The following is a 22,394-nucleotide window of genomic DNA, read 5'->3' on the forward strand; positions in this document are numbered from 1 at the left end:
GCCGGAAGGGCGTCACCGGCCACGCCGGAAGCGCCCCGCCCTTTGCCGCCGCTGTCATGGCAACGCGCTGAGTCACGCGTGGCCACGCCCCCTCCACCTCCTTGACAACCAAACCCCGCCCCCGGGGGGCAAACCCCGCCCCTGAGGCGCCAAACCCCGCCCCCAGGCACCAAACCCCGCCCCGGGGAGTCAAACCCCGCCCCCAAGGGACCGAAACCCCGCCCCCTGGACACCAGACCCCGCCCCCCCAGGCTCAGGCCGCCACTGCGCCCCCTGGCGGCCGCGCCGAGCGCCTCAGGGCGGTGCCGGGGGGCGGGGGGGGGTCCCGGGGGTGCCCCCACGCCACGGGGGGGGGCCCCCACCCCACGGGGGGTCCCGGGGTGCCCCCCCCCCCAAAGCAGACACGGCCCCAGAGCTGCTCCCACGCCTTTATTAACCACAGCACCCTTGGGTGCTGCGGGGGGGGGCACCCACTGCGCCCCCCCCCCGTTACCCCTCCGCCGGCCCTGGGGGGGCGTCGGGGGGGACCTCGGGGCTTTGGGTGCCCGGGGGGGGCGGCTCCGAGGAGGGGGGGCTGGGGGGGGGGGGCTCGGCTGGGGGGGGGCCCTGCGGTGGGGGGCTCCGTGCTGGCGGGGGGGTCCTGGAGAGAGAAGGGGGGGGGGGGGTTAGCGATGAGCCCCCCCCCCAAAAAAAAAGGGGGGGGCGCAGGGTGCTGGGGGGGGGGGGCTGCGTACCTTGGGGGGGTCAAGGGTGGCGTCAGGGGGGGACCCGGCCCCCCCCGAGCTCTCCTCATCCTCGGGGACGCTGATGAAGATGGGGGGGGTCTCCAGGTCGGCCCCCCCCAAATCGGGGGACGCCTCGGAAGGGGGGGGCCCCGGCGCTGGGCCCCCCCCCCCGCCGCCGCCGCCGCCGCCTTCCCCTTGGCCTCCTCCTCGCTCGCCCGCTTGGGGGGCTTCTCCTGAAGGGGGGGGGGGGGGCAGAGGGGGGTGAGGGGGGGGTCCCCACGCCTTGGGGGGGGCTGAGGGCACCCCCCCACCCCCCCAATCGGGAGCCCCCACCTCTCCGGGCGGCCCCTCGCGGGCGTCGGGCTCGTGGCGAGCGGAGGCTTCCAAGATGGCCATGGTGGAGAGCGGGATGTGGGCTTGCTGCGGGGGAGGCGGGGTGAGGAGGGGAGGGGGGGGGGGGGGCCGGCCCCAGGGCATGCTGGGGGGTGCCCCCTCCCCAAGGCGATAAAAAGGGGGGGCGGGGGGGTCGTACCTGGTGGGGGGTGAGGGCGCGGACGTGGGCGAGCAGGGGCTCGCGCAGCTCGGGGCATTTGTCGAAGATGGCGGCCAGCTGGGGGGGGGGGCAGCTGCAGCACCACCTGGAAGGACTGGGGCTTGGTGCGCTGGCAGCACTTGATGAAGCCCTCCCAGACCTTGGGGTACTTCCACACCTGGGGGGAGGGGAAAAAAAGGGGGGGAGGGGGGGAAAAAGGGGGTGAGGGGGGGAAAAAAGGGGGGGAGGGGGCCCCCCCGGGTGCCGAGGCCCGGCTCTGGCACGGGGGGGGGGCGGGGAGGGACAGGGGAGCAGGGGGAGGGAGAGATGGGGGCAGCCAGGGGTGGACAGACGGCCTGGGGTGGGAGGGACAGACGGCCACAGGGACAGGACAGACAGACAGCCTGGGGTGGGAGGGACAGACGGCCACAGGGAAAGGATGGACAGACGGCCTGGGGCGGGAGGGACAGACAGCCACAGGGACAGGATGGACAGACGGCCTGGGGTGGGATGGACAGACAGCCTGAGGCAGGAGGGACAGACAGCCACAGGGACAGGATGGACAGACGGCCTGGGGTGGGAGGGACAGACAGCCTGAGGCAGGAGGGACAGACAGCCACAGGGAAAGGATGGACAGACGGCCTGGGGCAGGAGGGACAGACAGCCACAGGGAAAGGATGGACAGACAGCCTGGGGCGGGAGGGACAGACAGCCACAGGGACAGGATGGACAGACGGCCTGGGGCGGGAGGGACAGACAGCCACAGGGACAGGATGGACAGACAGCCACAGGGAAAGGATGGACAGACAGCCTGGGGCGGGAGGGACAGACAGCCACAGGGAAAGGATGGACAGACAGCCTGGGGCGGGAGGGACAGACAGCCACAGGGACAGGATGGACAGACGGCCTGGGGTGGGATGGACAGACAGCCTGAGGCAGGAGGGACAGACAGCCACAGGGACAGGATGGACAGATGGCCTGGGGTGGGAGGGACAGACAGCCTGAGGCAGGAGGGACAGACAGCCACAGGGAAAGGATGGACAGACACCTGCAGGGAAAGGACGGACAGACACCCACAAGGAAAGGACAGACAGACACCCACGAGGATGGGCTGGACAGACAGCCTGGGGCAGGAGGGACAGACAGCCAGGGACAGACACCCGGGCTGTGACACCCAGGGAGAACAGGACAGACAGACACACAGAGGAACAGACACAAGGGGACACCCAGGGACAGCGGGACAGGACAGACAGACACCCATGGGGACAGACACCCACACATGGACACTCAGGGACACCAGGACAGGACAGCCAGCCAGGCACACCAGGACAGGACAGACAGACACCCACCCACGGACACCGGGACAGGACAGACAGACACCCAGGGACAGCAGGACAGGACAGACAGACACCCAGAGGGACACCAGGACAGGACAGACAGACACCCAGGCACACCAGGACAGACAGACACCCAGAGGGACACCAGAACAGGACAGACAGACACCCAGGCACACCGGGACAGGACAGACAGACAACCAGGCACACCAGGACAGGACAGACAGACACCCAGAAGGACACCAGGACAGACAGACACCCAGGGACAGCAGGACAGGACAGACAGACACCCAGAGGGACACCAGGACAGGACAGACAGACACCCACGGACACCGGGACAGGACAGACAGACACCCAGAGGGACACCAGGACAGGACAGACAGACACCCAGAGGGACACCAGGACAGGACAGACAGACACTCAGGCACACTGGGACAGGACAGACAGACAACCAGGCACACCAGGACAGACAGACACCCAGGCACACCAGGACAGGACAGACAGACACCCAGGGACACCGGAACAGGCCAGACAGACATCCAGAGGGACACCAGGACAGGACAGACAGACACCCAGGGACAGCAGGACAGGACAGACACCCAGGGACAGCAGGACAGGACAGACAGACACCCAGGCACACCAGGACAGACAGACACCCAGAGGGACACCAGGACAGGACAGACAGACACCCAGGCACACCGGGACAGGACAGACAGACACCCAGAGGGACACCAGGACAGGACAGACAGACACCCAGGGACAGCAGGACAGGACAGACAGACACCCAGAGGGACACCAGGACAGGACAGACAGACACCCAGGCACACCAGGACAGGACAGACAGACACCCAGAAGGACACCAGGACAGGACAGACAAGACACCCAGGCACACCGGGACAGGACAGACAGACACCCAGGGACAGCAGGACAGGACAGACAGACACCCAGAGGGACACCAGGACAGGACAGACAGACACCCACGGACACCGGGACAGGACAGACAGACACCCAGAGGGACACCAGGACAGGACAGACAGACACCCAGAGGGACACCAGGACAGGACAGACAGACACTCAGGCACACTGGGACAGGACAGACAGACAACCAGGCACACCAGGACAGACAGACACCCAGGCACACCAGGACAGGACAGACAGACACCCAGGGACACCGGAACAGGCCAGACAGACATCCAGAGGGACACCAGGACAGGACAGACAGACACCCAGGGACAGCAGGACAGGACAGACAGACACCCAGAGGGACAGCAGGACAGGACAGACAGACACCCAGGCACACCAGGACAGACAGACACCCAGAGGGACACCAGGACAGGACAGACAGACACCCAGGCACACCGGGACAGGACAGACAGACACCCAGAGGGACACCAGGACAGGACAGACAGACACCCAGGGACAGCAGGACAGGACAGACAGACACCCAGAGGGACACCAGGACAGGACAGACAGACACCCAGGCACACCAGGACAGGACAGACAGACACCCAGAGGGACACCAGGACAGGACAGACAGACACCCAGGCACACCGGGACAGGACAGACAGACACCCAGAGGGACACCAGGACAGGACAGACAGACACCCAGGCACACCGGGACAGGACAGACAGACAACCAGGCACACCAGGACAGACAGACACCCAGGCACACCAGGACAGGACAGACAGACACCCAGGCACACCGGGACAGGACAGACAGACACCCAGAGGGACAGCAGGACAGGACAGACACCCAGAGGGACAGCAGGACAGGACAGACAGACACCCAGGGACAGCAGGACAGGACAGACAGACACCCAGAGGGACACCAGGACAGGACAGACAGACACCCAGGCACACCAGGACAGGACAGACAGACACCCAGAGGGACACCAGGACAGGACAGACAGACACTCAGGCACACTGGGACAGGACAGACAGACAACCAGGCACACCAGGACAGACAGACACCCAGGCACACCAGGACAGGACAGACAGACACCCAGGCACACTGGGACAGGACAGACAGACACCCAGAGGGACACCAGGACAGGACAGACACCCAGAGGGACAGCAGGACAGGACAGACAGACACCCAGGCACACCGGGACAGGACAGACAGACACCCAGAGGGACAGCAGGACAGGACAGACACCCAGAGGGACAGCAGGACAGGACAGACAGACACCCAGGGACAGCAGGACAGGACAGACAGACACCCAGGCACACCAGGACAGACAGACACCCAGAGGGACAGCAGGACAGGACAGACAGACACCCAGGCACACCAGGACAGACAGACACCCAGAGGGACAGCAGGACAGGACAGACAGACACCCAGGCACACCAGGACAGGACAGACACCCAGGGACAGCAGGACAGGACAGACAGACACCCAGGCACACCAGGACAGACAGACACCCAGAGGGACAGCAGGACAGGACAGACAGACACCCAGGCACACCAGGACAGGACAGACACCCAGGGACAGCAGGACAGGACAGACAGACACCCAGGCACACCAGGACAGACAGACACCCAGGGACAGCAGGACAGGACAGACAGACACCCAGGGACAGCAGGACAGACAGACACCCAGAGGGACAGCAGGACAGGACAGACAGACACCCCGGCGGGGTGCCCAGCCCTCCCCCAACCCCCTCCCCAAGGCACCCACCCGGGGCCAGGACACCACCAAACCCCCCCCCCCCCCCCCAGCCGATGCGGCCAAACGGCCGGCCAGCCGGCCAGCCAGCCAGCCGGACGGACGGACGGACGGACGGCCGGCCGGATGGACAGACCTGCTTCATGATGAGGCGGGAGAGGATGTTCATGACGAAGCCGCCCAGGCGGGGGTACATGGTGAGGGCCTGGATGACGGTGCGCATCAGCAGCATGGGCAGGGGGCTCTGCTCCATCAGCTGCTGCATCACCACCGCCAGCACCTCCGAGGTGTAGACGTTGCGCTCGGCGAAGCACAGGTTGGTGGCTGTCACACGAGAAGGCGTCACCAACCCCCGCGGGGCGTCACCTCCCCCCGCGGCCCCCCCCGACCCGGCGGCGCCCACCTTTGATGATGGACTTCATGTCGCACTTGGAGGAGTCGATGTTGTGGAGGGCGATCAGCAGCTCCCCCGGGTTCAGCGGGGACACGGCCGAGGTGCCGTCACCTGCGAGGGGACGGCGCGGGGACGGGGTGGCCCTGTCCTTCGGGTGGGGCCCGTCCCACCCCACAGAGGGCCCCTGTCCCCAGGGGTGCCCCATGGCGTCCCCACCCCATAGAGGTCCCATGTCCCCAAGGGTGCCCCACGGTGTCCCCACCCCATGGAGGTCCCATGTCCCCAAGGGTGCCCCATGGTGTCCCCACCCCATGAAGGTCCCATGTCCCCAAGGGTGCCCCACGGTGTCCCCACCCCACGGAGGTCCCATGTCCCCAAGGGTGCCCCATGGCGTCCCCACCCCACGGAGGTCCCATGTCCCCAAGGGTGCCCCACGGTGTCCCCACCCCATAGAGGTCCCATGTCCCCAAGGGTGCCCCACGGTGTCCCCACCCCACGGAGGTCCCATGTCCCCAAGGGTGCCCCATGGCGTCCCCACCCCACGGAGGTCCCATGTCCCCAAGGGTGCCCCATGGCGTCCCCACCCCATAGAGGTCCCATGTCCCCAAGGGTGCCCCACGGTGTCCCCACCCCATGGAGGTCCCATGTCCCCAAGGGTGCCCCACGGTGTCCCCACCCCATGAAGGTCCCATGTCCCCAAGGGTGCCCCACGGTGTCCCACCCCATGAAGGTCCCATGTCCCCAAGGGTGCCCCACGGTGTCCCCACCCCACGGAGGTCCCATGTCCCCAAGGGTGCCCCACGGTGTCCCCACCCCATGAAGGTCCCATGTCCCCAAGGGTGCCCCACGGTGTCCCCACCCCATGAAGGTCCCATGTCCCCAAGGCTGCCCCACGGTGTCCCACCCCATGGAGGTCCCATGTCCCCAAGGGTGCCCCACAGTGTCCCCACCCCATGGAGGTCCCATGTCCCACCCCAGGGAGGTCCCATGTCCCCACAGCGAGCACTGGCACTGTCCCCAAGGGTGCCCCATGGTGTCCCACCCCATGGAGGTCCCATGTCCCACCCCATGAAGGTCCCATGTCCCCAAGGGTGCCCCACGGTGTCCCCACCCCACGGAGGTCCCATGTCCCACCCCAGGGAGGTCCCATGTCCCCACAGCTGGCACTGGCACTGTCCCCAGGGGTGCCCCATGGTGTCCCCACCCCACAGAGGTCCCATGGTGTCCCACCCCATGGAGGTCCCATGTCCCCACAGCGGGCACTGGCACTGTCCCCAGGGGTGCCCCACGGTGTCCCCACCCCATGGAGGTCCCACGTCCCCGCAGCGAGCACTGGCACTGTCCCCAAGGGCGGTGCCAGGCTCCGTGTCCCACCCCGGACCTGCCACACGTCCCGGGATTGTCCCCGTCCCCTACCGTGCTGCGTCCCCAGCAGGCGGTTGAAGACCTCCTTGACCACGATGGGGTTGAGCTTGATGAGTTTGGGCAGCGCCTGGATCACCTCTTTCTGCACCCAAAACGGCAGCGCTCAGAGAGGGGAGGGGACACGGGGGGAGGGGACACCAGGGGAGGGGACACGCGGGGAGGGGACACGCGGGGAGGGGACACCAGGGGAGTGAGGGGACACTCAGACCTTCTCCAGCCCGTTGAGGACGGGGATGAGGAACCTGACGTCCGGCAGCCGCTTGTGATAGAGGTCGCGGACCCTCTTCACCAGCTCGGGCGACGGTGGCACTGCCGGGAGGAGGTGGCACGTCACCGCGGGGCGCGTGCCACCCCGCCGCGTCCCCTCCGTCCCTTACCTTTGTCCGTCAGGCTGTGCAGGCAGCGCGTCACCAACGTCTCGGCTCCCTTGGGGCAGTTCTCCACCAGCAGCAACAACTCGGGCGAGTTCATCCCCATCCCGCGGATCTACGGGAAAGCCACCGCCGACGTCACCGGGCCACCGCGTCCCCTCGCCGCCCCGCCTCCTCCCGCCGCGGGGTCTCACCGGCTGCTCGATGACGCGCAGGACGGTGCGCTTGATGTCGGCGATGGCCTCGGTGTAGACGGACGCCAGCTCGTGGATGAGCTTATGGTTGTGGGGCAGCAGCGCCAGGTAGAGGTAGAGGCACTGCTTGATGGTCTCCTCCGTCCACGGCGCCGCCACCTCTGCGTCACACACGGCGTCACCGGAGCCCCGGGGACCCCCCCAAGCGGGTGCCACCCCGTCCCCAAAACTCACCGGTGTCCTTGTCGGCGCCGAAGAGGACGGAGGGCGGGTTGGGGTGCACCAAGAGCTGGAGGTAGTTGAGGGCGAACTTCTCCACGTACTCCCGTAGCTGATCCTTCTCGTACATGCGTTTGATGAAGAGCAGGGCCTGCTGGCGGACCTGCGGGGCGGCCTGGTGTCACCGGGGTGGGGACAGCGGTGTCCCCACGGGGCGCTGGCGCCCGGGCCCCGCTGCCGGTACCTTGTCCTTCTCGTGGGAGCTGAGGTCCAGCAGGACGTGGAGGTACTGGAACTGGCGCGACGGTCGCTTGAAGATGAGGTCGCGCAGCGTCGACATGCCCAGGTAGGTGCGGCTCTGCGGGAGAGGGGACGGCGGTGAGGGACTCGTCCCCGTGTCCCCAACCCTGCGTGTCCCCAACCCTGCGTGTCCCCACCTCGTCCTCGCAGTACTTGCGGATGACCTCCAGCGCGCTCTCGGTGATCAGCGGCGCTTCCAGCACCACTTTGGTGAAAATCCTGCCGGGAAAAGGGACGTCATCGGGATGGGGACGCCACTGGGGTGGGGATGCCAACTGCAATGGGGACACCACCGGGACAGGGACACCACCAGGATGGGGACGCCAACTGGGATGGGGACGCCACCGGGATGGGGACGCCACCCGGGATGGGGACGCCAACTGCAATGGGGACGCCACCGGGACGGGGACGCCAACCGGGATAGGGACGCCACCCGGGATGGGGACGCCAACCGGGGTGGGGACGCCAACCGGGACGGGGACGCCACCCGGGATGGGGACGCCACCCGGGATGGGGATGCCAACCGGGATGGGGACGCCACCGGAATGGGGACGCCAACCGGGGTGGGGACGCCAACCGGGGTGGGGACGCCACCGGGATGGGGACGCCAACTGGGATGGGGACGCCACCCAGGATGGGGACGCCACCCGGGATGGGGACGCCACCCGGGATGGGGATGCCAACCGGGATGGGGACGCCACCGGAATGGGGACGCCAACCGGGGTGGGGACGCCAACCGGGATGGGGACGCCACCCGGGATGGGGACGCCACCGGGATGGGGACGCCAACCGGGATGGGGACGCCACCGGGATGGGGACGCCAACCGGGATGGGGACGCCACCCGGGATGGGGACGCCAACCGGGGTGGGGACGCCAACCGGGGTGGGGGACGCCAACGGGATGGGGGACGCCAACAGGATGGGGACGCCAACCGGGTGGGGACGCCAACCGGGTGGGGACGCCAACCGGGATAGGGACGCCACCCGGGATGGGGACGCCACCGGGACGGGGACGCCACCGGGACGGGGACGCCAACCGGGGTGGGGACGCCACCGGGACGGGGACGCCATCGGGGTGGGGACACCAACCAGGGTGGGGACGCCAACAGGATGGGGACGCCAACTGCGATGGGGATGCCACCGGGACGGGGACGCCACTGGGACGGGGACGCCACCGGGATGGGGACGCCACCCGGGATGGGGACGCCACCCGGGACGGGGACGCCACCGGGATGGGGACGCCACCCGGGATGGGGACGCCAACCGGGATGGGGACGCCACCGGGACGGGGACGCCACCGGGATGGGGACGCCAACCGGGATGGGGACGCCACCGGGATGGGGACGCCAACCGGGATGGGGATGCCACCGGGACGGGGACGCCACTGGGACGGGGACGCCACTGGGACGGGGACGCCACCGGGATGGGGACGCCAACCGGGACGGGGACGCCACCGGGATGGGGACGCCACACGGGATGGGGACACACGTGGGCAACCCTGGGGACCACCTGGAGGGATGTCCACGGCCCGAGAGCCGCGGATCCCACCACACCGGCTCTCCAGATCCCGGCGGAGCGGCCGGTGGCGCCGTCCCGTCCCCGGTGGCGCCGTCCCGTCCCCGGTGGCACTGTCCCGTCCCCGGTGGCACCGTCCCTACCCATCCTTCTGATCCGGCTTCTCCTGGAGGCCGGCGAGGAGCCCGATGAGACACTCGTCGTAGCGTTCCAGGTTGCCGGCGGGGAATCGGCTCAGGTAGGCATTGTATTCTTGGAAAAGCCAGGCGAAGGCCAAGTCCAAGCGGCCGCGGATGTCGTCGAGGATGAAGGCCAACACCTCGCTCTTCAGCGGCACCTCAAACTGCGTCACCAGCGAAGCCAAGATCTTCACGCGGGCCTGCCGGGAGAAGCGAAAAGGTTCAGGGGGAGATTTGGGGGGAGATTTGGGGGGAGATTCGGGGAGAAGGGGTCACCCCGACGCCGAGGGAGGTGCCGGGCGTACCTGGGCGGCCCCGCTGCAGGCGACGGCGCGCTCGGCGCGCAGGATGCGCTTGACGGCGCTCAGCTTCAGCTTCTCCATCTGCGCGTCGCTCAGCGGCTTGAGGACGTCGCTCAGGCGGAAAACCTTCTTACGGCCGCCGGCCCCCGCGAGCCTTGGGGGGGGGGGGGGGAAAAGGGTCCGTCAGCACCCATGGGTGCTCCCCCGGGGGGGACGGCGGGGCGGCGGGGGGCTCACCGGGGCTGCGTGGCCGGGATGATGGGCTCGGGGCGACGTTTGGCTTGGGGGGCTTCTTCCTCCAGCAGGTTGGCGGCCGAGCCTTGGGCACCCAGGACCGAGATGGCCTGGCCCTGGGCTAGCGCCGAGAGCCGCCGTTTGATCACCACGCTCTCCGGTTTGGCCGTTTTCTCCTCTTTCGGTTCCTCCTTCAGGTGTTTGGTTTGCTCCACGCCTGTAAACGCGGCGACAGAGAGGCCTGACTCCTCGCCGCGCCTCGGATCGGGCGAAGGAGAAGTCGGCCCCGCCGGAAAGCTCCCGGCTCGCGTACCGGGAAGCCAAAACATCAAAAAAAAAAACCATTTAAAAAAGCCGTTTTAAAAGCTAAAAACCAAAAAATAAGCAGAGTACGAGACGCCGGAGGTAAAACGAACGCATTTATCGGGTTTATACGCTAGCGGCCGACTACTTCACTCGCTTTTTGCGTCTCCGCAAAATCCTAACTCGATTCGAACTCCGTTTTCCCTCGCGGTGATTAATAAAATGAACCTTCCCGTTAAAATTAAATAAAGCTTCCCGTTAAATAAACCTTCCCGTTAAATAAACCTTCCCGTTAAATAGCCCTTCCCGGTAAACTTAAATAAACCTTCCCGGTAAACTCAACTTGTCAAACCGCCGTTAAACTCCATCCGCCTCCTCAAACTCTATCGAATTCTTATTTTACCTCGCCAAAACGCATCGCTGCCGCCTTTCCTCCGCGCGCGGCGCGTTCCGCTCCCCCGGGATGAAGGGAGCGCCCCCCCCCCCCCCGAAAAGGCGCCGTCGCGGAGGGAAAACGAGGGGGGATCCCTGCTCACCTGGGCCGAGCCCGGCCGCCGTCATCTGGGTGGCCATGAGCCGGGAAAGGTGTTTGATCTGCGCCTCGGTGCCGGCCGATTCCACCGGGGTGTAGGTGGCCTGGAAGGAAGCCGGCATCGCCTCGGGGAGGTAGACCATGCTGATCAACACCTACCAAAACCAAACCGGGGGGGGGGACACACACCATTAGAGCCCCCCCCAAAATTACCGTAGCCCCCACTCCCGTTGCCGTCGCGGCTCCGGACCAGGTTGGCGACGTTTTCCGGGGTGAGGAGCGGTTGAAGGAATTCGGCGGTGATGTCCGTGTCCGAGGGGACGTTGGTTTGACCGGTTGTTTTAGGTGCCGTCACCGTCGGCGGTTCCAGGTCTTTGTCTTCGTCGTCCTCGCCCAGGGGGGGCTCTGCCAGGATGGGGGGGGGGGTCAGCGGCCACCGCAGGTCACCGGGGGACCCCAAGAGGGACTGGGAGGACCCTGAGGGGCACTGGGAGGACCTTAGGAGCATTTAATGCCACCACAGGTCCCCAGGAGGGCACTGGGAGGACCTTAGGGGCACTGGGAGAACCCGGAGGGGCACTGGGAGGATCTGGGGGGTGTTTAATGGCACCACCCGTCCCCAGGAGGGACTGGGAGGACCCTGAGGGGCACTGGGAGGACCTGGGGGGTGTTTAAGGCCACCACCGACCCCCAGTGTGACCAGGAAGGGACTGGGAGGACTCTCAGGGGCACTGGGAGAACCTTAAAGGTGTTTAATGCCACCACCCATCCCCAGGAGGGACTGGGAGGACCCTGAGGAGCACTGGGAGGACCTGGGGGGTGTTTAAGGCCACCATCAACCCCCAGTGTGACCAGGAAGGGACTGGGAGGATCTCAGGAGGAACTGGGAGGACCCTGAGGGGCACTGGGAGGACCCTGAGGGGCATTTAATGCCACCATTTGTCCCCAGCAAGGACTGGGGGGGCCCTGGGTGGCACTGGGAGGACCCTGGGGGGGGCTGTAAGGCCACCACCTGTCCCCAGTGTCCCCAGGAGGGTGCTGGGAGCATCCCGAGGGGCACTGGGAGAACCTTAGGGGCGTTTAATGCCACCACTCACCCTCAGTGTGACCAGTAAGGGACTGGGACGATCTCAGGAGGAACTGGGAGGACCCTGAGGGGCACTGGGAGGACCTGGGGGGTGTTTAAGGCCACCACCGACCCCCAGTGTGACCAGGAAGGGACTGGGAGGGCCCCAGGGGGGACTGGGAGGACCCTGAGAGGCACTGGGAGGACCCTGAGGGGCATTTAATGCCACCATGTGTCCCCAGCAAGGACTGGGAGGACCCTGGGGGGCATTTAATGCCACCATGTGTCCCCAGCAAGGACTGGGAGGACCCTGGGGGGCATTTAATGCCACCATGTGTCCCCAGCAAGGACTGGGAGGGCCCTGGGTGGCACTGGGAGGACCCTGGGGGGGGCTGTAAGGCCACCACCTGTCCCCAGTGTCCCCAGGAGGGTGCTGGGAGCATCCCGAGGGGCACTGGGAGAACCTTAGGGGCGTTTAATGCCACCACTCACCCTCAGTGTGACCAGTAAGGGACTGGGAGGATCTCAGGAGGAACTGGGAGGACCTTGAGGGGCACTGGGAGGACCCTAAGGAGCGTTTAATGCCACCACATGTCCCCAGGAGGGCACTGGGAGGACCCTGAGGGGCATTTAATGCCACCATGTGTCCCTAGCAAGAACTGGGAGGGCCCTGGGAGGACCTGTAAGGCCACCAGCTGTCCCCAGTGTCCCCAGGAGGGCACTGGGAGCACCCTGAGGGGCACTGGGAGGACCTTAGGGGCATTTAATGCCACCACCCACCCCCAGTGTGACCAGTAAGGAACTGGGAGGATCTCAGGAGGAACTGGGAGGACCCTGAGGGGCACTGGGAGGACCCTGAGCGGCATTTAATGCCACCATTTGTCCCCAGCAAGGACTGGGAGGTCCCTGGGTGGCACTGGGAGGACCTTGGGGGGGGCTGTAAGGCCACCACCTGTCCCCAGTGTCCCCAGGAGGGCACTGGGAGCACCCTGAGGGGCACTGGGAGGACCCGAGGAGCATTTCACGCCCCAGAGGGAGCTGGGAGGGCCCCGAGGGAGGGCAGTGCCACCGGGAAGGGGACACCGGTGACACCCGAGGTCTCACCGATCTTCATCTTCTTGAGGGCGGCGTCGGGCTCGTCGCGGGGGCGCTTGCGGGCGTCGCGGGGGCTGGGCATGCTGCGGGCGATCTCGGCCTGTTGGGTGCCCAGGTCGACGAGGAGGGTGGTGATCTGGGGTTGGAAGTCGCCGGAGGACGGGTGCCGGAGGACGCTGAGGAGGTGAAGCTTCAGGTTCTTACGGACGCTGCTGACCTGCGACTTGGCCAAGGTGGGCGGGAGGTTGGCTGGAAAAGAGGGGGGAGAGCGGGTTGGGGACATTTGGGGACATCAGCCACCGTGGTTTGGGTGGCGTCGGGGTCCAAGAGGGTAAGCCTGGAGTCCCAGTCAACAGGGAAGATGGGTGCTGGGAACTGGGATTGAGGACGTTCAAGTCCCCGGTGGCCGTGGGGACCGTGGGGACGTAGGAGCCTCAGTCAACGTGGAAGATGGGTGCTGGGAACTGGGATCGAGGACGTTCAAGTCCCCGGTGGCCGTGGGGACCGTGGGGACGTAGGAGCCCCAGTCAACGTGGAAGATGGGTGCTGGGAACTGGGATTGAGGACGTTCAAGTCCCCGGTGGCCGTGGGGACGTAGGAGCCCCAGTCAACGTGGAAGATGGGTGCTGGGAACTGGGATTGAGGACGTTCAAGTCCCCGGTGGCCGTGGGGACCGTGGGGACGTAGGAGGCCCCAGGGGAGCAGGATGAGGCGGGGATCCCCCCCACCGGTGACGATGACGCTTTACCGTGAAGGGTCTCGTAGGCTTGGATGACCTCGGCCATGAACATGGGCCGCTGGCGAGCGATGGTGGCCAAGGAACCCAAGGCGGCCGTCAGGTTGATGCTGGAGATGGCCGGATGAACCATGAACTTGAGGAGCTGCTCCAGGGCGGCCTTGCCCTCCTCCCACAGGACGTCTGCGGGGGACACGGGGGACAATCAACCGGGTGTCCCCTTCCTCCGGGAGGGGACCCCCGCCGCCGCCCCGCCTCACTGTATTTGATGTACGGATGATCCTTAGGGATGCGCTCCAAGCTGATGTCGTTCTCGTGACGTTTGGGGACGTCGGAGTCGGCCATGCGGGGGGACAGGGTGATGATGAGCCCTTCCACGAACTTGATGGCGTGGGTGCGGATGCCGTCGTTATCCGAATCGAGGAGGAGGATGATGTCGTTGGCCATGGCCGCCATCATCTCCCAACAAGCTTCCTGCAACTCGCTGATCACTTTGGATTTCACCATCCACTGTGGGTGGGGGGAAAGGGGGTTAAACCTCGCCAGCACCCATGGGTGGCCCTTCTTCGGGGCGCCCAAGGGTGGGGGCTCACCTGCAGGGCCACCTTGTAGAGCTGGGTCATGGTGAGGATGGCCTTCTTCACCACGTTGACGTTCTCGTCCTTCAGCAGCATGTTGAGGTTGGCGATCAGCTTCAGCAGCAGCTCGATGTCCCGTTTGCTGCAGGGACGGGGACGCGGATGGGTGGGGGGGGACCGAAATGGGGGGGGGGGGGACACACGAATGGGTGGGGGGGGGATGCAAATGGGTGGGGGGCAGACAGAAACGGGTGCTCTCCCACCCCCAAGATGGCCGCCGGGGTGCTCACCCCCCCCCCCCCCATCCCCTGCTCCTCTCCCCAAAAAGCCTGGGTGGGGCACGGCGATCCCATGGGACCGCTCCCAGGGTCCGGGTGGGTGCTCAGCACCCTTCACCCCCCCCCCCCCAAAAGTGGGTGCTGAGCCCCCTTACCAAGCCTCCTCGATGAAGCCCACCACGAACTTCCGCACCTCGATGGATTTGTCCGCCTGGAAGGCGATGATCTCCTGGGGGACAGGGGACACGGGGGGCTCAGCACCGGGCTGGATCCGTCCCGGATCCACCCTGCTCCCCCCCGCATCCATCCCAGCCCCCCCTGGATCCATCCCAGCCCCCCTGGATCCACCCTGTGCCCCCCCGGATCCACCCCGCGCCCCCCCGGATCCACCCCGCGCCCCCCCTGGATCCATCCCATCCCCCCCGGATCCATCCCAGCCCCCCCGGATCCATCCCATCCCCCCGGATCCATCCCAGCCCCCCTGGATCCACCCCGCCCCCCCCGGATCCATCCCAGCCTCCCCCGGATCCACCCTGCGCCCCCCTGGATCCATCCCAGCCCCCCCGGGATCCACCCCGCGCCCCCCTGGATCCATCCCAGCCCCCCTGGATTCACCCCGTGCCCCTCTGGATCCATCCCAGCCCCCCCGGATCCACCCACACCCCCCTGGATCCACCCCAGCCCCCCCGGATCCACCCGCACCCCCCTGGATCCATCCCAGCCCCCCCTGGATCCGTCCCAGCCCCCCTGGATCCATCCCATCACCCCGGATCCATCCCAGCCCCCCCTGGATCCATCCCAGCCCCCCGGATCCATCCCAGCCCCCCCTGGATCCATCCCAGCCCCCCGGATCCATCCCAGCCCCCCCGGATCCATCCCATCCCCCCTGGATCCACCCCAGCCCCCCCGGATCCACCCCGTGCCCCCCTGGATCCATCCCATCTCCCCCCGGATCCATCCCATCCCCCCGGATCCATCCCAGCCCTCCTCACATCCAAGAAGTTGTCCAGCAGCGTGGGATCCTTGTTGATGATCAACTCCTGCACCTGGGGACAGACGGACGCGGTGGGGACGGACGCGGGGACGGGGCTCAGCCCCCGGCGCAGGATGCGGCCGCCGCCGCCGCCCTCACCTGCTTGAGGATGTTGATCTTGGAATCGTTGCTGATCAAGGCCGCCTGGTTGAGGAGATCCACCACCTGCGGGGCGCGGGTCAGTCCCGGGGGGCACCCCCCCGCCCAGGGCCACCGCCGGATCCCCTCGAGGTGGCCACTCTGTCCCCAGACCGGATCCCGCGTCCCCCCCCCCGGCCAAAGCCACCGCGTCCCCTTGCAGGTCACCGCAACCAGATCCCCAGGATCCCGTCGCGTGCGCCCCCGGTCCCGGGGATCCTGTCCCTGCCCCCGTCCGGGGGATCCCACCCCCCTCACTGGATCCCGGCGAACCTGCCCCCACCCCCCCATCCTGGGGATCCCATTCCCACCCCCCCCCGGATCCTGGGGATCCTTCCCCCCCAACCCCACTAGATCCTGGGGATCCCGCCCCCCCCCCAAGATCCCAGGGACCCTGCCCCCCTCCCCCCAATCCCAGGGACCCTGCCTCCCCATCCTGGGGATCCCCCCGCCCTCCTGGGGATCCCAGGGATCCTGGCCCGCCCCCTCCTGGGGATCCCGCCCCCAGGATCCCAGGGACCATGTTCCCCCTCTTGGGGATTCCCCACCCTGGGATCCCAGGGATCCTGCCCCCCACCCACCCTCCCACTGGATTCCAGGGACCACCCACCCCCACCCCAGATCCCAGGGATGCTGCCCCCCCACTGGATCCCAGGGACAATGCCCCCCCCCCCCCCCGGGAGCCCAGGGATCCTGCTGCCCCAAACCCCACTGGATCCCAGGGACCATGCCCCCCCCCCCCCCCCGGGATCCCAGGGATCCTGCTGCCCCAAACCCCACTGGATCCCAGGGACCATGCCACCCCCCCCCGGGGATTCCACCCCCCAGGATCCCAGGGATCCTTCCCTCCCCAACCCCACTGGATCCCAGGGACCACCCGCTCACCCACCCCCCGGATCCCAGGGATCCTGCCCCCCCCAACCCCACTGGATCCCAGGGACCATGCCCCTCCCCAATCTGGGGGATCCCAGGGACCCTGCCCCCCTCCCCCCAATCCCAGGGACCCTGCCCCCCCCCCCCGCCCCCCCCCATCCAGGGGATCCCAGGGACCCTGCCTCCCCATCCTGGGGATCCCCCCACCCTCCTGGGGATCCCAGGGATCCTGGCCCACCCCCTCCTGGGGATCCCCCCCCCCCCGGGATCCGAGGGACCATGCTCCCCCTCTTGGAGATTCCCCACCCTGGGATCCCAGGGATCCTGCCCCCCACCCACCCTCCCACTGGATTCCAGGGACCACCCACCCCCACCCCAGATCCCAGGGATGCTGCCCCCCCCACTGGATCCCAGGGACTATGCCCCCCCTCCCCCGGGATCCCAGGGATCCTGCCCCCCACCCCACTGGATCCCAGGGACCACGCCCCCCCCCCCCCCCCCCCCCCATCCCAGGGATCCTGCTGCCCCCACCCCCACTAGATCCCGGGGACCCTGTCCCCTCTGGGATCCCCCCCACCCCAGGGATCCCCCCCCATCATCCCAGCCCCCCCCCCCAGCCGACTCCCCCCCCCAGCGGATCCCCCCCCCCCCGCAGATCCCAGCAGATCCCCCCAGCGGATCCCGGCCCACCCGCTCGGAGGTGCTCATGCCGTCGGCGCCGCACTCCTCCTCGCTGAAGAACTGGGAGGCCACGCTCATGCGGGGGCTGGGGCCCTCGGCCCCCCCCCGGCCCCGCCATCGCCCCCCCCGCCCTGGGGGACAGCGCCGTCAGAGCCTAGAGCGCCCTAGAGCGCACCCTAGAGCGCCCTATAGCGCCCCCCCCATAGCGCCCACGCCCCCTATAGCGCCCCGCCGCCCGGTACAGCCCCGGGGGCTCCGCAGGGCCCCACGCTGCTCTGTACGGCCCGGAGACGCCCCGTACAGCCCCTGGGGTGCCCTATATGGCCCCACGATGCTCTATACGGTCCTGAGACGCCCCGTACAGCCCCTGGGGTGCCCTATATGGCCCCATGATGCTCTATATGGCCCCACGATGCTCTATACAGCCCGGAGATGCCCCATACAGCCCCTGGGGTGCCCTATATGGCCCCATGATGCTCTATATGGCCCCACGATGCTCTATACAGCCCGGAGATGCCCCATACAGCCCCTGGGGTGCCCTATATGGCCCCACGATGCTCTATATGGCCCCACGATGCTCTATATGACCCCACACTGCTCTATATGGCCCCACGACTGCTCTATATGACCCCACAACTGCTCTATACGGCCCCAAGATGCCCCGTACAGCTCCTGGGGTGCCCTATATGGCCCCACGATGCTCTATACAGCCCGGAGATGCCCCGTACAGCCCCCTGGGGTGCCCTATATGGCCCCACGATGCTCTATATGGCCCCACAATGCTCTATATGACCCCACGCTGCTCTATACGGCCCCAAGATGCCCCGTACAGCCCCTGGGATGCTCTATATGGCCCACAATGCTCTATACGGCCCCGAGATGCCCCATAAGGCCCCACGCTGCTCTATATGGCCCTGAGACACCCTGTACAGCCCCTGGGATGCCCTATATGGCCCCACGCTGCTCTATATGGCCCTGAGACACCCTGTACAGCCCCTGGGATGCCCTATATGGCCCCACGCTGCTCTATATGGCCCTGAGACACCCTGTACAGCCCCTGGGATGCCCTATATGGCCCCACGCTGCTCTATACGGCCCCCGAGATGCCCTATAAGGCCCCACGCTGCTCCATATGGCCCCACGCTGCTCTATACGGCCCGGAGACCGCCCTGTACAGCCCCTGGGATGCCCTATATGGCCCCACGCTGCTCTATACGGCCCCACGATGCTCTATACAGCCCCGAGACGCCCCGTACAGCCCCTGGGGTGCCCTATACGGCCCCACGATGCTCTGTATGGCCCCACGATGCTCTATATGGCCCGGAGACGCCCCGTACAGCCCCTGGGATGTTCTATATGGCCCCACGCTGCTCTGTACGGCCCAGAGATGCCCCGTACAGCCCCTGGGATGCCCTATATGGCCCCACGATGCTCTATATGGCCCCAGGATGCTCTATACAGCCCCGAGATGCCCCCTACAGCCCCTGGGATGCCCTATATCGCCCCACGATGCTCTATATGGCCCCAGGATGCTCTATACGGCCCCGAGACGCCCCGTACAGCCCCTGGGGTGCCCTATATGGCCCCACAATGCTCTATATGGCCCCACGCTGCTCTATACGGCCCCAAGATGCCCGTACAGCCCCTGGGATGCTCTATATGGCCCCACAATGCTCTATATGGCCCTGAGACACCCTGTACAGCCCCTAGGATGCTCTATATGGCCCCAGGATGCTCTATACAGCCCGGAGACGCCCCGTACAGCCCCTGGGATGCCCTATATGGCTCCTGGATGCTCTATATGGCCCAGAGATGCCCCATACGATTACTGCAATACCCTATATGGCCTAGAGATACCCCACACAGCCCCTGGGATACCCTATAGGGGCCCTGGATGCTCTATATGGCCCCAGAGATGCCCCATACAGCCCGTGGGATACCCTACACAGCCCCAGATGCTCTATATGGCCCAGAGATACCCTGCACAGCTCCTGAAATGCCCTATACGGCCCCAGATGCTCTATATGGCCTCGAAATGCTCTATACAAGTCCTGAAATACCCTATGTGACCCCAAGACGCTCTATATGGCCCCAGGATGCTCTATACAGCCCAGACATGCCCCATACAGCCCCTCAGGTGCCCCATACAGTCTCTGGATGCTCTATATGGCCCAGAGATGCTCTGTACAGCCCCTGGGATACCCTATATGGCCCCCAGATGTGCTATATGGCCCAGAGATGCCCCGCACAGTCCCTGAGATGCTCTATACAGCCCCTGGATGCTCTATATGGCCCAGAAATGCCCTATATAAGCCCTGAGACACCCTATAAGGCCCCAGGATGCTCTATACGGCCCAGAGATGCTCTGTACAGCCTCTGGGATGCCCTATAGGGCCCCAGGATGCCCATACAGCCCCTGGGATACCCTATATGGCCCATAGGTTGCCTCAGACAGCTCTAGGTTGCCCTTTACAGCCCCAGGTTGCCCTATATGGCTCCTGGGCTGCCCCATACAGCATGGGAGTGCCCTATACGGCCCCGAGGATCCCCTATATGGCCCCTGGGGTGCCCTATAGAGCCCTGGACTGGGATGTTCTATACGTCCCCCCCCAGGTTACTGCTACCCCAGGCCCCTATGCAGTGCCTGCCCTAGGCCCCGCCATCCCACCCACCCTATAGAACCCCATTCCCACTCAGCCCCTATGGAGCTCTCCCCCCACCCCACCCCACCCCCCTATAGAAAGCCTTCCCTCCATACATCCTCCCGCCTCCTATAGAGCCCCATTTCCCACAACATCCCGGGCCCTACAAACCTTCCCACCCCCCACACACTGCCCAGGGCCCCTATAGAGCCCTCCCCCCCCCCACAGGAACCTATAGCCCCGAACCTACAGCCCCCTATAGCGCCCCATCTTCACACGCTGCGTGCCCATATACACCCTATAGCGCCCACGCACCGCCCAGGCCCTTATGGAGCCCTCGCCCACCCCTATAGGTGCCTATAGCCCCCCTGCCCCCCCCCAAGTCCCAATTCCCCCCGCCCCCCAGGGCCCTATAGACCCTTCTCCCTCCCCTCCCAGGCTCCCCTATAGGAGCCTATACCCCCCCCAGCCCCACACGGCCTCCGCCCCCTATAGAGCCCCGCCGCCCTGGGCCCCGCCCACCCCCTACACACGGCCCCGGGCCCCATGGAGCCCCCCGGGCCCTACAGACCCCCCCTTACCCCGCAGGCCCCTATAGATCCCCTCCCCCAGGCCCCTATAGATCGCCCCCCCCCCATCCCCCTCACCGCCGCCCGCGCGCTCGCCGGCCTCCGGGCGCCCCTGCGCACGCGCGGCCCCCGCCCCGCCGCGACGTCAGCGCGCAGGGGCGGAGCCTCCCGCCGGGAGCCGTCAGTCCGCGCTGAGGGCGCGTGGTCTCCCCTGACCACGCCCCCCCGCCAGGCTCCACCTCCCCCGCGCCGGGAGGGGGCGCTGCGCGCATGCGCGGGGTGGGCTCGGTGCGGGGGGGCCAGTCACCCCCCACGCACCCCCAGTTACCCCCCAGTCCCTCCCCAATTCCCCCCAGTTACCCCCCAACCTGTCCCCACCCACCCCAGTTACCCCCCAATTGACCCCAGTTACCCCCAATTCGCCCCAGTTACCCCAATTGCCCCCCAATTTGTCCCAGTTACCCCCCAATTGCCCCCCAACCTGCCCCCACCCACCCCAGTTACACCCCAATTCATCCCAGTTACCCCCCAATTGCCCCCCAACCTGCCCCCACCCACCCCAGTTACACCCCAATTCACCCCAGTTACCCCCAATTCATCCCAGTTACCCACCAATTGCCCCCCAGTCCCTACCCAATTCCCTCCTGGACCCCCAATTGCCCCCTGAGCCCCCAATTCGTCCCAGTTACCCCCCAACTTGTCCCAGTTACCCCCCAATTGCTCCCCAATTCATCCCAGTTACCCCCCAACTGCCCCCCAACCTGCCCCTACCCACCCAGTTACCCCCCAATTCACCCCAGTTACCCCCCAATTTGTCCCAGTTACCCCCCAATTGCCTCCTGAGCCCCCAATTGCCCCCCAATTCATCCCAGTTACCCCCCAATTGCCCCCCAACCTGCCCCCACCCACCCCAGTTACCCCCCAATTCACCCCAGTTACCCCCAATTTGTCCCAGTTACCCCCCCAATTCGTCCCAGTTACCCCCCAATTGCCCCCTGAGCCCCCAATTTGTCCCAGTTACCCCCCAATTGCTCCCCAATTCATCCCAGTTACCCCCCAATTGCCCCCCAACCTGCCCCCATGCACCCCAGTTACCCCCTGATTCACCCCAGTTACCCCCAATTTGTCCCAGTTACCCCCCAATTGCCCCCTGAGCCCCCAATTTGTCCCAGTTACCCCCCAATTGCTCCCCAATTCCCCCCAGTTACCCCCCAACCTGTCCCCACCCACCCCAGTTACCCCCCAATCCACCCCAGTTACCCCCAATTCGTCCCAGTTACCCCAATTGCCCCCCAGCCCCTCCCCACCCCCCCCAGCCCCCCAAAAACCAGCCGAAAGCCGCGGTTGAACCAAACCCCCCCCCCCAAAAAAAGCGCGCATCGCTTTATTGACCAAAAAACCCCCCCCCCAAAACCCCCCGCCAGAGCTTTGGGGACCCCCCACCCCCCCGGGGACAGGCACTTGTCACCCCCCTCCCCCAA

The 22,394-nt window shown here is 66.7% G+C and overlaps 1 protein-coding gene across 1 annotated transcript; it reads right to left on the reverse strand.

Annotated features, from left to right (window-relative positions):
* Nucleotides 1–489: 489 nt before the first annotated feature.
* Nucleotides 490–17,848, reverse strand: SYMPK (symplekin scaffold protein; the record flags this gene model as incomplete). Its single annotated transcript, XM_082333506.1, is given in 27 exon segments — nucleotides 490–640; nucleotides 735–958; nucleotides 1,059–1,145; nucleotides 1,258–1,347; nucleotides 1,349–1,435; nucleotides 5,393–5,580; nucleotides 5,660–5,761; nucleotides 7,067–7,157; nucleotides 7,284–7,384; nucleotides 7,453–7,561; nucleotides 7,641–7,801; nucleotides 7,875–8,022; nucleotides 8,104–8,217; nucleotides 8,297–8,378; nucleotides 9,818–10,053; nucleotides 10,159–10,309; nucleotides 10,393–10,606; nucleotides 11,229–11,379; nucleotides 11,475–11,629; nucleotides 13,395–13,634; nucleotides 14,134–14,304; nucleotides 14,382–14,631; nucleotides 14,715–14,841; nucleotides 15,133–15,206; nucleotides 15,970–16,023; nucleotides 16,110–16,175; nucleotides 17,712–17,848. Coding segments are annotated over 27 exon segments (3,693 nt in total). The 5' UTR covers nucleotides 17,781–17,848.
* Between the last annotated feature and the right edge of the window lie 4,546 nt (nucleotides 17,849–22,394).

The sequence above is a fragment of the Platalea leucorodia genome (assembly GCF_965183815.1).
Source record: "Platalea leucorodia genome assembly, chromosome: 26".
Classification (NCBI taxonomy): Eukaryota; Metazoa; Chordata; class Aves; order Pelecaniformes; family Threskiornithidae; genus Platalea; species Platalea leucorodia.